We start from the raw sequence: 16490 nt of genomic DNA, 5'->3' as shown, positions 1-16490 counted from the left end.
GCCGCAATCACACCATGGATGGTCACTTCAGAAATCACTTTGCTTGGGATAATAATACGTTTGTGGAGACCGCTTAAGAGGCTGTGGCTCTGGTCCAGAGTGTACATCACTGCTGATCGGTCAGAACAGAGAAGACTTCCTTTCCAACACAGATCTGTGTCCAACTTGCTCTTCTGTCCTCCACCCTCTATGGAATGTTTTAACACCAACCGTGACATAGGACAAGAAAAGAAAGTCAATAATAGCAACTAAAGTTCAAATCGAGCATTTATGTTTCCAAAGCACTTGCACATTCATAATCCTACTTGATTCCTCCCACTCCCTATGAAGTCAGTAGCAAAGGTATCATTGTCACCACATCTTACACGTGGGGCACGGAGGCTCGGAGAAGGCATGTCACTTGCCTGAGGTCCCACAGATGGGAAAAGCTGAGGTCAGAAGTGCGTGGTTCCAAACCATGTGTTTTCTCAAATCATCTTCTCCGTTTGGCCTCCAGACAGAGGCAGAACTTTCTGTTCGCTTCTGTGCTGCTGGGTGGAGACCTGCAAACCTCTGCGGCTTTGCTACTTTGAACCCGAGACTAGCGAGTTCTAAATCCTGCCCCCATGCTCCCCTCACTTCACTCTCTGTACACCCCCATCTCCCCCTTCACGTATCCGTCCTGTCCATCCGTCAGCCCGTTCGTGTGCCGGGAACTGCGCTTCTAGGAATATGGGTTTGAGTGATGAAATGGTCCCTGAGAAATGTACGGTCTAATAAGGGAGGTAACTAATGATGGCCAAATGCCACAAGCATTAAACAAGCTCAGTCAATAACATGCTGCAGGAACACGGAACATCAGACATAATCCTGCGCTTTCACATCGGTGAAATATTTATTTCTCACTTGATGTTACTTATCAGAACCCATTTATATCAAAGTTTGTAATTATATGACGCACTTCAGAACGTGATGTGGTACTTCCTAGTTTGGGTTACAGTTGATGCTTGTATGTATAATGAAAGTGTATTTCCTTTTAAAAACAATAAAGCAAGCTTTTACCGTACTTGCGTGGGAACCTTGGCACCTTGCATTCTGGAATATGTAGCGTCTTAGTAGCATCTGATTGTGCCAGATTGAAGTGACTTTTCTCCCAAATTTATTATTTCCTTAAATAACAAAATATTTTACATTTATCAGAGAATGTGACAATGGCTTATGTATGAGGCTGTCTTATCTATGCAGAAACCTAACGTTGCATCCTTCCTACACCTGCTTCAAAGCCCAGGTGTCCTCAGGGTGGAAGTACAGTGCACCTGCTTTCCCACACCCTTGCCCCCGCCAGGCCCCTCCTACCCCAGATCCATCTCCTTTTATCTGAGTTTCTTCCTTCATCCATAGGGAACTCGTTTTTGACAACTAGCCTCCTTGTATAATATAATTAGATTTTTCCCCTTTTTTTTTCTTTTTGCGGTACGCGGGCCTCGCACTGTTGTGGTCTCTCCTGTTGCACAGCACAGGCTCCGGACGCGCAGGCTCAGCGGCCATGGCTCACGGGCCCAGCCGCTCCACAACATGTAGGATCCTCCCAGACCGGGGCACGAACCCGTGTCCCCTGCATCGGCAGGTGGACTCCCAACCACTGTGCCACCAGGGAAGCCCCCATATGTTTTATTTCAGATGGATTTATGTATCTGTAGAAAAGTTTTTTCTGTACCATTAGCTGTTTTTTTGGGGGGAGGGTGATTATTATGGACAAATAGCTAGTTATTAACTATAATGGATACCTTGCCTAGAAGAAAACTTTGCCTTTTAATTTTAGTAAGATTCTACCACCATACTTAAAAGGGGGGAAGCGTAAACCTTTAAGAGCCTTTCATGAACTGCCTTTCATGTGCCCCCCTCAAAAAAAGATTGCCTTTGCCCAATTTGCTATGAATATGACCCTCAGTTTTCAGCAAAGAAACCCTAGCATTTACCTTTAGAGTTTCCTAGTTTGAAAGACACTGGACATCCTCAAAGGAAAGAACGAGATGTCAGAGCATTTGGTCCGAGGAGAGACTCGGCAAGGGGACTGACGGCTACATGAAGACAGAAACTGTTGGCCTTGGTTTTGGTACCAGATCTGGGGGTGAGGTGCTGGGATGTGGGTCTGGCACAGGGGGTCAGAGAGTCACATTGAGCCTGAGGCTCCAAAGGGGACCGTTAACACCCCGGCAAGAGGGCCCCACCTGCCTGATTTCACCCTGCTCAGATCACAGGGCACCTTGTTACCGCAGGAAAGGAGGAGGTGCGTCGGCAGCCTCTGCTCAGAGAACAAGAAGATCCTGGCAGGGGCCTCTCACCCAGGAAGCGGGAACCACCGAGGCTGATGCTCTGAAGTCACCTGTTAGTATTTCAACTGGCCCAGAGTTAGTGAACATTTTCTTCTTTTTTTCCCATCAGTATCTAGTTTGAAATTGTTCCAGCAAACAGCACTTATAACGTAGAAGGAAGTGGTAGGAAAAGGATAGTAAGGCAAATGGTTCTGTACGTTACATTTAAGTGGATGTCTTAGTCTGATTAAGCATGGGTTTTCTGATTGTAGGATAGAGCTAAAAAGCCAGCCCCCATCAACCCCACCCCAGATGAGTGCGAATCACAGGGAACCTGAAGGCTCACCAATGGACTGCAAACATCCGTGTCACGTGTATGGCTGAAACTCCAGCCCATTTGAGTATTATTTTCTGAATTCTCTAGACCCAACAGAAAAGAGGGAGCTGATCTTGAAGCAAAGAGGAAAAGAGGGGTTGCTTTCTCACCCCAACTTCAGCCACGCTATTGGTGGAGGAGATGGAAGAGGAGGTGTCATAGGGTGGGGGTAGGGGGACTTCAATATGGGTTTGTCTCCATGGAGACCTGCTTGTCTTGTTCAGTCAGCGGAGGGCGTCTCAGGTGTGGTCCTGACTCTTCTCCAGCAAGGATGCCCAGGCATCCTCAGACTGGGCTTTCGGGCAGACACCAGCAGTTTTGTTTTTTTTTTTAATCACAGGCAGCTTAAAGCCAGTTACATTCTATATACTTCAAGCATAGCAGGGACGCCCAACTCAAATGGGTATTTTATAATCAAGTTGTATGTGTTTTGTATTTAAGACCTATAGGTCTTATGTACTTTTAGGGAAGAGTCTTGTGACAAAAAGTAAAAGTTACTAAGTGGTTAAAATTCAAGTCTTTTTTTAAATATTGAAGTACAGTTGATTCAAAATGTGTTAGTTTCTGGTGTACAGCAAAGTGATTCATATTACATATATACATACATATCTGAATCTTTTTCAGATTCTTTTCCATTATACAATAGTTTATTACAAGATAATGAATATAGTGCCCTGTGCTATACAGTAGGACCTTGTTGTTTATCTATTTTATATATAGTATTTTGTACCTGCTATACAGGGATAAATTAGGAGTTTGGGATTAGAAGATACAAACTACTATATATAAAATTGAAGGTTAAATCTTGACTGTTTACACAAATGGCAAGGCTCTGTATATCTATGCCGGAATAACACTGTTCTCCAAATAGATTTTTTTCAGAATGCCTTCATGATTTTCAGACCTTTGTCCAAAAATAATTCATAATGTACATAATATGAGATCATCCTATACCTTTGTCAACTCAGCTGAACTTACAAATGCATCTTCCTCTTCGACCCCATTGCAGTCCTGGAAATAGCACAGTCTCTATATATCACTGCCATAAACCCTTGTTGTTCAATAAAATTTTGACTTGGATTTTATCTCAAAATGGTCCATGTTGCTCATTAAACTAAGAAGAGTGATTTGGGGGCATTATTTCCTGTCATGCATTTACATTTGTTGCATGTGTATGATTTCTCATAGGTATTCATCGTAATTATCTTCACTGGCATCAAAACCGTTTTTAAGTACTTGAAAATACACATGATATTATAAGAGATGCTGTTTTAAGTATGCTGAACAGACATAGATCTTTTTCTCAAAGATCTTAACTCTGAGACAGACAGTAATAATATAACTCAAAGCCAATCTAGAAATGCAATTTAGGAGCCATAAATACGAAAGTGTTACGAATGCAGTGACAGAAGTACATGGGTTCCAGTTTGAACACATATGGTGTCATAAAATTTGCATATCACAAAATCATTGCATTTTAGGTCTATGAGTTTTCTTCAAGATCAAGGCCTTTTCCTCGCTTTATGGAGAATGAAACTGAGCCCAAAGATCCCTCAACTGGTTTGTGACAGTGTCGCCTTGGAACACAGGTCTCTTAACCGTGGATTTCTTTTCTTTCCATTTGACTACTACATCAAGGGAATTCCTGTCATTTCCAGTTGGAGAGCGCTTCCTGGAGAAGAAATGTTTTCTCTCCAAATCATTCACACCACAGGTGTTGAGTCACCCAATTGTCTTCACTCATTAGCAAATCTGAAATTAACACAAGCCTGGTTACCGTTTAAAGTGAACATGTTTTAAAAAGTCTTCAGAGCTTTGTGACTACAAAGAAAGTGGCAACTGGTTACCTGTAAGCCACAGGCTTTCAGCTGACGTTTCTCTAGGTATTCATTCCAGCTTTAATTACTTGTCTTTTCTATTAGTTTTTTGCCTCTAACTTTACCCTTTCCTAGAGTTCTGCAAAATCTCCTTGGAACATATATTCCATCAGCCCGGGAGCCTAGGTGGACAAATCCTTCCCTAAGGGCTTTTATTAGAAACCTCCCTGTCTAAATTGAAAACCAGCATCATGGGTACCTGTGGTTAGGCAGGCCCTTCGGCTTACAGAATCCCGGTAGAGGCTCTTCTGTTTGGGGTGGGGATGGAATGGGGACACATGGGGAGGGGATTGTTTTCTATTTATTTTCCGGCACCTTTTCGTGGCTATGATCGTTCTGTTTTGAAAGTGTTCTTGACACAGAACCTGAAGCTCATTTACATTATTGGCAATGTGTCATTTGCTGTACTTTGTCTTATCATTGGTGTTTCCTTAAGAATAAGAAGAAGAATGAGCAGTTATGCATTATTCATCCCAAGTGTACAAATCAGACATTTATCTGCGGCTCCTTTTTTTTCTAGAGCTTGCACTCGACAGCGCATGCTGAGCGGATCATTTGAGGGGCAGCCAGCGAAGGAAAGGTCAATTCTCAGCGTGCAGCACCATATCCGCCAAGAGCGCAGGTAAATACACCGGAAGACAAGGCTGCAGGGAAACGAAGGAAAGGAGCTTTACAGGAAGCACCACCGACCCCTGGTCAGGAGGCAGGCCCGGGTGAAGAGCTGAGTTCTGTTTGCTAATGGCAACAGTAATAAAACTCACAATGAGATTCAAAGCATCAAAACATCTTTCAAAAACCCTTCCCTTGGTGATGATAGCCAAATTCTCACTTTTAAGATCAGAAGGAAAAATTCTGAATTTTGTTAGATGAGATCAAAGGCAGGTGGATAGACTATAACTTTTGCTATAAAAAGAAATATTAAGCATTTGTGATGCTGTCAGGAGTTATTTTATTTCATTTTTATGATGGTCATTGCTTAAAAGTCCAAATTTGGTCTCGAGATGTATTGATCAGTTGGTTGTGATTGTTTTAGGTCACTAAGACACGGATCAAACAGCCAGAGGATCAGCAGGGGGAAGTCTCTTGAAACTCTGACTCAAGATGTAAGTTCTAAGCAATGCTTTGGATTTTGGAAGTGTGATTGTGAAAACGTATTTAAATGGTTGAAATACGGAAAAGTGACCATAAACCGTAGAAAGATCTGGACATCCTGCAAAGCACATGTCTTCGTTTAGATAGTAACACAAAAGTGAAATATCAGACGCATTTGACTGAAATTAAAGACATTTAAAGCATTTTATGGCAATGAATCACATCCGTAACTTTAAATATTTACTAATTTCCAAATACAGGTCCAGTGTCTATCATTTCAGAGTTAACATACTAGGAAATAAAATTTTATTTCTAGAGGAATTTTTCTGTCAAAGACTGCACAAGATTTCCCAAGAATTTCTTTGCTTTTCAACTCTAGGTCATTCATCTATTCATTAACTGACACAGTAAAATATTTATCAACTACTTATGATGTGCCAGGTCCTGTTCTAAGGGATGAAAAGTAGCAGGGAAACAAGACAGAATCCCTGCCCTGTAGGAGCTTACCTTCTAGTGAAAGATACGAACAGTAAGCAAGCAGACAAATACCGTCAGTACAACCCTTTCTGGGTATGATTTCGTTTCCATTATCTCTTCATTGCTGTGGCAGGTTTGCTCTGTACTACAAAGAAAAATCACTAGTTCAAAGCGCTTTCCTTCAGTGAGATTCCATAGAAGTGTATGGTCTACTTAAGCATCAAATTAGAAAATGGCTTTGAAAATGTGTGTTTAAAAACACACAACAAAAGGCCCAATTTGAATAGTCTCCATTCCAGAGGCTTAATTCTTCTTTAAAGACTTTTTATTGTATTTTCTACATAGACATATAACGAAAATCCATACCTCGTCTTCTCCATAGCAAAAGGTCACGGGGTTCTGCTAATTTCATAAGAGATCTCTCCTAGTGTCTTTTTCTCCAGAATAGAAGCCATTTAAAATAGGGAGCTTTAGGGCTTCCCTGGTGGCGCAGTGGTTGGGAGTCTGCCTGCCGATGCCGGGGACACGGGTTCGTGCCCCGGTTCCGGGAGGATCCCACATGCCGTGGAGCAGCTGGGCCCGTGAGCCATGGCCGCTGAGTCTGCGCGTCCGGAGCCTGTGCTCTGCGGCGGGAGAGGCCACAACAGTGAGGCCTGCGTACCGCAAAAAACCAAACAAACAAAAAATAAAATAGGGAGCTTTATCTTTGTCACTTATTCCAAATGATAGAAGATACAGATCATTACATCCAAGGAATGCTTTTCTGTAAAATCAATCCAGTTAGCTGAACAATGGTTCTCCATCTTCTACGGCAGCGGTCCCCAACCTTTTTGGCACCAGGGATGGGTTTCATGGAAGACAGTTTTTCCACAGACGGGGGTGGTGGTGTGGGGTGTGGTGGGGGATGCTTCAGGCAGTGATGCAGGCGATGGGGAGCCATGGGGAGGGATGGGGAGCCAAGTGGAGCGATGGGGAGGGATGGGGAGCCAAGGGGAGGGATGGGGAGCCAAGAGGAGGGATGGGGAGCAATGGGGAGGGATGGGGAGCCAAGGGGAGAGATGGGGAGCCAAGGGGAGGGATGGGGAGCCAAGGGGAGGGATGGGGAGGGATGGGGAGCCAAGGGGAGGGATGGGGAGCCATGGGGAGGGATGGGGAACCAAGGGGAGGGATGGGGAGCCAAGGGGAGGGATGGGGAGCCATGGGGAGGGATGGGGAACCAAGGGGAGGGATGGGGAGCCAAGGGGAGGGATGGGGAGCCAAGGGGAAGGATGGGGAGCCAAGGGGAGGGATGGGGAGCCAAGGGGAGGGATGGGGAGCGATGGGGAGGGATGGGGAGCCAAGGGGAGGGATGGGGAGCGATGGGGAGCGATGGGGAGGGATGGGGAGCCAAGGGGAGGCATGGGGAGCCAAGGGGAGGGATGGGGAGCCATGGGGAGCCATGGGGAGGGATGGGGAGCCAAGGGGAGGGATGGGGAGCCATGGGGAGGGATGGGGAGCCAAGGGGAGGGATGGGGAGTCAAGGGGAGTGATGGGGAGGGATGGGGAGCCATGGGGAGGGATGGGGAGCCATGGGGAGGGATGGGGAGACAAGGGGAGGGATGGGGAGCCAAGGGGAGGGATGGGGAGCCAAGGGGAGGGATGGGGAGGGATGGGGAGCCAAGGGGAGGGATGGGGAGCCATGGGGAGCGGCAGATGAAGCTTCGCTCGCTTGCCCGTCGCTCACCTCCTGCTGTGCAACCTGGTTCCTAACAGGCCCCGGACCGGTACCAGTTCTGTGGCCTGGGGGTTGGGGACTCCTGTTCTATGGAGTAAAAACCAGAGTCAAGATCCTAATGATCCACCTTCCGCTATCCTGCTGGCCTCAGCTCTTCCTATTCTCTGTCCTGTCCTCCACCCACCCTGCGTCCTGGGTGTTCAACCTATGAACACACAGACCCACCCCTCCCCAGAAGCACACATTTCTCCAAATGTCCAGTGACCTGCATCCTCCTAGTCTTTGCTCAAAGAACAGCTCCTTAATGAGACCTGCTATGACTTCGTGCTCTCTGTCCTGTGTCCCAGGGGTCCGCAACACCCGTCCTCAGCCTGTCGCACAGCAAGAGGTGAGCGGGGGGCTAGCGAGCAAAGCTTCATCTGCCGCTCCCCATGGCTCCCTGTCTCTCCCCATCGCTTGCATAACTGCCTGAAGCATCCCCTGGGTCTGTGGAAAAATTGTCTTCCACAAAATCGGTCCCTGGTGCCAAAAAGTTTGAGGACCGCTGCTCTACCCCCCTCTGTTTTTAACCAGAGCACTAAACCTCTTCTAACCTTCTTATTTATTTTGATTTCATTTTTAATCTGTCTCCCCTGATGAGAACATTAGCCACACAAGAGCAGGGATTTTGTCACTTTTTCCCCTTTTGCCGTATCCACAGCACTACAACAGTGCATAGCACATAATAGGTTCTCAATAAATGTTTTCACTGGAAAAAAAAAATACACTTTTGAGGAAAAAAAAATATCCTTGCTAAGATGACTGTGGCCATTCAAATATTTAGAAAGTATTTATTTCCTTTTTTTTTAATGGTCATCTTGGAGGAGGACTGTCAGAAAAATCTCCCACGTTGATGTGTCCCCTTTCATTTTACTTCTAGCATTCCAATACAGTGAGATATAGAAATGCACAAAGAGAAGACAGTGAAATAAAGATGATCCAGGAGAAAAAGGAGCAAGCAGAAATGAAAAGGTACGGGCAGGGCGGTGTTTTGAGGCTCTCGTTTGGGGAAGGCAGACGTGCCCTTAGCCTAACTCTCGCACGATTTTCCTGGTCCAGGAAAGTGCAGGAAGAGGAGCTGAGGGAGAACCACCCGTACTTCGATAAGCCCCTGTTCATCGTGGGTCGGGAGCACAGGTTCAGAAACTTCTGCCGAGTGGTGGTCCGAGCTCGATTCAACGCGTAAGTGACTCCACTGCAGCCAGGGGTTTGGCCCTGAGTCGTGCAAACAGCAGGGGGAGTTGTCATACGAGGAAGAAGGATCGTGTCGTCCTGATGGGGTCACCAATAAACCGTGGGCTAAATGACCATGCTGCTTCTCGTGGCTGAGCCGCCGACCAGGGGGGAAACAAACAAAGGTTGCAAGTAGGTAACATTTATAGAAAACACACGTTTATGAAGTACTTCACAGCCATTCTTATTTGTTCAGTTCCACAGGCGCCCAAGATGTTGATAGCAGAGTTGTTAACTCCATATTTTATTTTGGAGACAGTTAACCAAGGGGAGATGGAATGACAGAGCTGAGGTCACTGCCCACATCTTCTTTTAGACTCGCTGTTTCTTTGTGGTCAAAATACCATAATTCTAGAAATCAAGTCAACTAGTGCTTCTATTACCAACTCTTATGAGAAGAAAACCCACTGGCCAGTGTCCCTGTCCCTCCCCACGTGGAAGAAATGTGCGAGAGGGTGTCAGGGTGACCAGCCCAGGGGATGCTGCATTTGGGACAAGCCAAGCCACGTTTAGCAGGCAGCCAGTGGAGGAGGTGGGATTCTTGTCATGCACAACTCTGAGTAAATACCCAGAAGACGTTACGAGTCTGGAGAAAGTGTGAGAACGTTCCATTCGGTAGCTGTACCTTCCCTGATACCATCATTAGTAGCACATGTATGAGCATTACTGTATGTTATGGGCTGAATTGTGCCCCCCTCGTCCAGAGAAATTCAGATGTTGAAGCCCTAATCCCAGCCCCTTAGAATGTGACCTTACTTGGAGATAAGGACTTTAAAGAGGTAATTAAATTAAAATGAGGTCATTCAGGTGCACCCTAATCCTATATGACTGGTGTCCTTGTAAGATGAGGAAACTTGGACACAGACTGCTATAAGGAGGGACAACGTGAAGACGGCCGTCTACAAACCAAGGAGAGAGGCCTGGAGCAGATCCTTCCCACAGCCTCGGGAGGTGCCAACCCTACTGCCACCTTCAACTCAGACGTCCACCTCCAGAACTGGGAGAAAATAAGTTTCTGTTATTTAAGCCCCTCAGCCTGCAGTCCTTTGTTACAGCAGCCCTAGGAAACTAATACATTCTCCTAACCCCTCAGGGCTGGAGGAGACCTCAGGAGCCATTTGGGGTCATTTGTGTTCCCTCTTCTCCAACAGAGGAGGGCATTTAGGTCAGCCGAGGGTAAGGGCTTTGCTCAAGGATGCCAGCTAGGGCCCTCTCTGACTGCCAGTCTACTGTTCTTTCTGCTATTCTAGAAAGACCTTCGCAGTTTAAAGCACCTGAGTGATAATGATTTAAAACCCTGAGTTTTCACAAAGCATCAATAGGAAGAAGCTGGCAGTGTAGAGTTGATTTGATCAGTTCCCAGATTGGGTTTTTCATCTGAAATTATCCCATTGGCTGTCTCCATGTTTACATCTAATTGTTAATTCTTGAAGACTGGTCATGGGCTTCCTGAAAGTAAAAGTTATAAATCCTCACCCCAAGAAATTCTATATAAATTACTCCACACGATCACAATTAAATACAGAGCAAAGAATTCTATTTAATTTATGGATATTTAATTAAATAATTATGAGGAAAAGCGCCAAACTGCTAAGGCAAAGACTTTGAATGTTTTTAAATGGAAGTCAAAATTTAATTTTGTAATATCTTTGTCAGAAATTGTTGAATGGCGTCATGAATTCTAAAATCAGGCATTTTGAAAAATGTAAACTTTGCTTTCCTAAGCATCAATTGCAAACTCTTCTGATTTTTCTTCGATCTAATGTTCTCTGCCTTCCAAAGTCACATACAGTTAACATATATCATAACAGACATTTTGTAGAGAATGTGAGAGAAATTTTAGGTAGATGAGATGTTTATACGTACTATGCTGCCGAGTTATAACACGCATACTGTGTCACAGAGTTTATATGTTTGTTCTCTCTTACAGATCTAAAACAGATCCTGTCACAGGAGCTGTGAAAAATACAAAGTACCATCAACTTTAGTAAGCATTACAAACTCTGTTTCCATGCACATTTGAATTTTCCATGTACTATTTTATGCCGCATAAAAATATAAAAATTCCCTTTATTTTCTTGTTATATTGTGCTGTGAAATAGACGATTGGCGATTCATTTAAACAATGCCAGTCACGTTTATAGAATCACAGATGCATCGTCTCTGACTTTCAGCAACCTTTCCTAGAGTGTTTGCGTTTCTCAGTTTTGTCTGGTCTTTGGCAGTGACTTGCTGGGATTGGTGACTTACCTGGACTGGGTCATGATTATCGTAACCATTTGCTCCTGCATTTCCATGATGTTCGAATCCCCCTTCCGGAGAGTCATGCACGCACCCACTTTGCAGGTACTCTGCCGAATCTCAACTCACAGCTAAGGGGAGAAACGCTGACCTGCAATTTTTGCATTCATTGTGACGAACCTGCCTTCTGCCTATTTCAGATCGCCGAGTATGTGTTTGTGATATTCATGAGCATTGAGCTGAATCTGAAGATTATGGCAGATGGCTTATTTTTCACTCCAACTGCTGTCATCAGGGACTTCGGTGGAGTCATGGACATATTTATATATCTTGTAAGTCTTCGGTTATTTTCCTGAATATAAAATATAATGGTTTTGTAAAATCTCCTGCATTTCTTGGTACAAGAGTGAGATACGTGAGTCACAGAGGTTTAGGTGCCATTAACTGAGTTCCTAAGTAGAGCAGTAGTTTAGTATAGGCAAGTAAAGGGCATACATGTAAAATCTAAATAAAAAGCATTAAAAATATTCGTGGATATGGTTCAAATACATCAACCACATTCCTGTATGCATAAGACATACATTAATGAGGTCTAAGGTAGCAAATCTAGTTTGCACACCACAATTCTTGTGGCACCTATACTAAAAACAAACAAAACAAAACAAAAAAACTATATAAGTGATCAATGAGCCGCTTATCACTGAAAGCAAACTAGAGAGTATGCCAATTCCAACACACAAAATACCAGGCCAGAGAAGGCAACCATTCAACTATCTATTTAAACTAAACGGGGAAACCATAGGAAGGGACTCAAAGAAATTTCTTTCTATATGTCCAAGAAGGCATAAAATCAGTGTCTTTTCCAACACAACAAGGAGAATTGTGACCATTAACATGTAGCATGTTTAGATCATTAACAAAATAGCGAGTATTCAGTCCAGTGTGAGGTTTAGTATCCTTGATCTCAATCCTGCTGACTTCTGCGGCGCCTCCAGTATATATGTTAAAAGAAGGGGCAGGAGGCACTGGAGTACCCACACCCACGGTGTGGGCACCCCCATTTCACACCCCCTGCAAACACCTGATGACTTCCTTTGGGGCTGCTCACAGGTCTGGATCAAGTCCATAGAGATGAGTTGCATGTACACCCAGTGAATGCTTGCCCCACATAACACGTGGAGTCTCTGCTAAAGGAAACTTGTGTCCAGCTGGCTCACAGAAAATGTAGATAGTAGAGGATAAATTGCATAAATTCTAGAGATTATTTTTTCCCTCTAGGTGAGCTTGATATTTCTTTGTTGGATGCCTCAAAACGTGCCTGCGGAGTCGGGAGCTCAGCTCTTACTTGTTCTCCGCTGCCTGCGACCTCTGCGGATATTCAAGCTGGTGCCTCAGATGAGGAAAGTCGTTCGGGAACTTTTCAGCGGCTTCAAGGAAATTTTTCTGGTACGTTACAGTCACCCTTTACTCCTGGTTCACGGAGTACAGCTCTTAATGTAGCAAATGAGGGGATAAAGTGAGTCTCGCTTGTCAAGGTTAAGTGTACCATTTTGTTTATTGCCAGAAGATTGTAAAGGTACTAGCAAAACACAACACAGATTCAAAGACTTCACCCATGGATGCTTCTGGCTTATTGGTATATTTAATTCAACAAATATTTTTAGTAAATTAAAGGGAAGCCTTCTGGAAAGTACAGTGGAAGGAGAATCCAAAGAGAGAGAATTTTCTGACACTTCCATTCCTAACTCTTGACCCTAATTTATACTCTGGGTTTTAGTTGCCCCATCTGGAAATTAAGAAGAAGTTTCAACACCATCGAATTCACAAACAATATTAGGAATTAACCCATTTAGGCTTGTAATCTCATTTTCTATGTTCCCAAATTCATATAGAACAAAATTTGGCTTTGATCTTCGGAGTGTTAACATAAAACAACTCTTCAAAACTGTAACATACAGGTATACCCTACCTCAAAATACAGTAGTGAACATTTAGAAATATGATTGAGGAGAAAATATACTTTTTAGTTGGGCAAATATTGATTTAGGGTCTTCTAAGAGCAGGGCTGCAGATAAAACAATGAGTAAGAGGCTCTTTGCTCACAGTCTGTTAAAGAAGAATCTTTGCCTTATAACAAAGGAGTGATCACAGGATTCTTTTTATTATTAATGAGTTCTGCTTGTGCATGGAAAACATGAATTAACTTACTAAGCTAGTTTTATATCTTGCTGTCTAGAAACACACCTATAGTGAAAAGACAGCTATAGTTGCAGTTGATTCTAAGGTGTTTTAAAGACAGGCTGTTATGTTACTATAGGCATATAGCTGCTAATACTTTTTAAAATTTTTATTTTATTGAAGTATAGTTGATTTACAATGTTGTGTTAGTATCCTGCTAATACTTTGTTAAAGCTCTGTTTAAAATTCCATATTTTGGGGACTTCCCGGGTGGCACAGTGGTTAAGAATCCGCCTGCCAACACAGGGTACACGGGTTCGAGCCCTGGTCCAGGAAGATCCCACATGCTGCAGAGCAACTAAGCCCGGGCGCTACAACTACTGAGCCTGCGCTCCAGAGCCCGCGAGCCACAACTACTGAGCCCGTGTGCCACAACTAATGAAGCCCACGTGCCTAGAGCCCATGCTCCGCAACAAGAGAAGCCACCGCAATGAGAAGCCTGCACACCACAATGAAGAGTAGCCCCTGCTCGCCGCAACTAGAGAAAGCCCATGCACAGCAGCAAAGACCCAATGCAGCCAAAAATAAATAAATTTATAAAATTCCATATTTTTTTTGCACTGAAGCCATAACACTGTGGCTTTTCCCACAGCTGGAATTGAGGGAAAACAGAATAGCACCTGACAATGAATGTGTATGCATCTTTGAGCCCTGATAGAATTCAGAAGATGATTTATTTGAGCCTTGCTTCAGAGGATGTTTCTATGTAATTTTAGTATCTTTAAGGGATATGTTTAGATTATTCAACCAGTAGAGATCAATCGTTTGTTCAGTATTTTGGCCACTTTTCTCTGCTGAGACCAAAACAGTCATCCAGCAGAGGGAGTACAAGGCAATTACCAGATTTGCTTCTCAAGACTCTGATCTCACACCCTCTGTGTGTGGCACTTTGATACGCCCTGAGCCCTCATGCTTGCAAGAAAGCAAAGCCACTCTCCCCCTTACGTAGGCTCTGCTAACAGACACATGAATCCATTTTGAGAAAATTTGGGAAAGAGAATTATTTCAACATTTTTCTTTTGTTCCATTAAATAAAATAAAGCAAAGTGTTGATTTCAAAATCAGAAAAGTCCAAGTCATGTCAAAAACACCTTAGCCCGGGCTTCCCTGGTGGCGCAGTGGTGGAGAGTCTGCCTGCCGATGCAGGGGACATGGGTTCGTGCCCCGGTCCGGGAGGATCCCACATGTCGTGGAGCGGCTGCCTGCGCGTCCGGAGCCTGTGCTCGTCAACAGGAGAGGCCACAACAGTGAGAGGCCCGCGTACCGCAAAAAAAAAAAAAAAAAAAAAAAAATTCAAAACCTGTTGTTAATTTCCTTCTTTTAACATTCCAGCTAGACTAACTGAATGACCTGCGGGGGAGAAGTTAAAAGGTAGTAGCATCCAAAGACTGTGAATTTCATACGATGTTATCTTAAAAGTCCTGTTCATAATCACTGCTCAAACCAAACCTACTGTTTATAATTTTTTACCAAGAGGTTTGCTGTCTCACCCATTTCTTTCAGGTCTCCATTCTTTTGCTGACATTAATGCTTGTTTTTGCAAGCTTTGGAGTTCAGCTCTTTGCTGGAAAACTGGCCAAGTGCAATGATCCCAACATTATTAGAAGGGTAAGATATTCTTTCTGTCTTTTGGGATGAAAATCAAGAACATTTACCATCCCTGGGTAGCCATGTGCTGAGGCTGCTTTGAGAACAGAACTCTAAGAATACTCTTCCCATGGACTCCCTCTGCTTAAAGCAGGCAGTGTGTCTCTTCTGGCTGGTAAAGGTTTATAAGATTAAAACACATCTCAGACAGTCCTGTTCCTCCCTCCTATTCCAAGGTCAAGCCACTGTTGACATCTTCCATATAGTCACCCAAGATTCCATGTGCAGATTTTCCCTTTAGGTCTTCCCTAACGTAATCCTGCCTCTGCTGTGACCTGAGACTCATATCAGCAAACAGCTCCCCCAAAATACAAAGGGCAGAGTTTGATTTCCACACCCCTTCGTATGACTTATCCACTCCACATTCCTGTTAGGAAGTCAGGGCCTTGCATTAGCTCTTAGCTGCCCAGAATCTCCCCCATGAAGACAACTAAGATTCAAGCTTGAACCAAGCTTGAATACTTTAGATTCTACTTTTTTTTTTTTTTTTTTTGGCCGCACTGCATGGCTTGTGGGATCTTAGTTCCCAGACCGGGGATTGAACCCAGGCCCCGGAAGTGAAAGTGCCAAGTCCTAACCACTGGACCGCCAGGGAAGTCCCTCTACTCTTTCCTTTCTCTTTCTTTGGCCGGTGTTATAAGAGGAGGCTAGCTTCTGGAATAGCCCCAATATGTCAGTAGCTGAATGTTCTATTGCATGTTGAATAATTCAGGCAGCTCTCCTCCAAATGACCACCCAGTGGCTCATGCCTCCTCTGTCCTGTGTCCCTAGCCTTTGCTGTCTTCAGAGTCTTCTCTGTTTAGCTGGCAGTTAGGAACAGAAAACCATCTCTCTCTCAGAGGACTACAGGCAGAGCCTAGAAGCAACACATCTGTCTTCATCCCACATTCCACTGGCAAGAGCGTGGCCTCACCAGACTGATGTGAGACCGTGATGTGTAGTTTCGTGGTTTATTTTGTAGAAAAGGGGGCGGGGTTTGTTTAATAATTAGCCAATCTCTGCTGCATCGCCCACTGTCCCATTCTCTTAGAATCCTGCCCGATGTTACAAGTAGGTTAATGGAGTGAACCCAGTTCTGCTGATGTATAAACTAGCAAGAGTATTTCCTCTTCCACCCAGGTAAAATAATGCTTAAGTCTCATTAAAATGCATGTTTCCAAAAGGGCTACCAGAGCGGAACTAAAACACTTATTCCCATATTTCCAGCAAACATGGCTGTCTAATATAAATTTTATACTACTATGACATTTCTACATTTTGAG

The 16490-nt window shown here is 44.1% G+C and overlaps 1 protein-coding gene across 2 annotated transcripts in view; it reads left to right on the top strand.

Annotated features, from left to right (window-relative positions):
• NALCN (sodium leak channel, non-selective) overlaps positions 1-16490 on the top strand; it is a 280091-nt gene that overhangs the window by 223564 nt on the left and 40037 nt on the right. For both annotated transcript variants that reach the window (XM_059995484.1, XM_059995483.1), the window contains 9 exons: positions 5068-5169; positions 5581-5650; positions 8750-8841; positions 8929-9051; positions 11033-11089; positions 11328-11448; positions 11544-11675; positions 12622-12789; positions 15085-15189. In XM_059995484.1, coding sequence (XP_059851467.1) covers positions 5068-5169; positions 5581-5650; positions 8750-8841; positions 8929-9051; positions 11033-11089; positions 11328-11448; positions 11544-11675; positions 12622-12789; positions 15085-15189 — 970 coding nt within the window. The remainder of the gene's footprint in view (positions 1-5067; positions 5170-5580; positions 5651-8749; positions 8842-8928; positions 9052-11032; positions 11090-11327; positions 11449-11543; positions 11676-12621; positions 12790-15084; positions 15190-16490) is intronic.

The sequence above is a fragment of the Delphinus delphis genome, chromosome 18, assembly GCF_949987515.2.
Source record: "Delphinus delphis chromosome 18, mDelDel1.2, whole genome shotgun sequence".
NCBI classification, from domain to species: Eukaryota; Metazoa; Chordata; class Mammalia; order Artiodactyla; family Delphinidae; genus Delphinus; species Delphinus delphis.
Note: the sequence above shows the minus strand (reverse complement) of the source record. Positions and strands in the feature narration are given on the sequence as shown.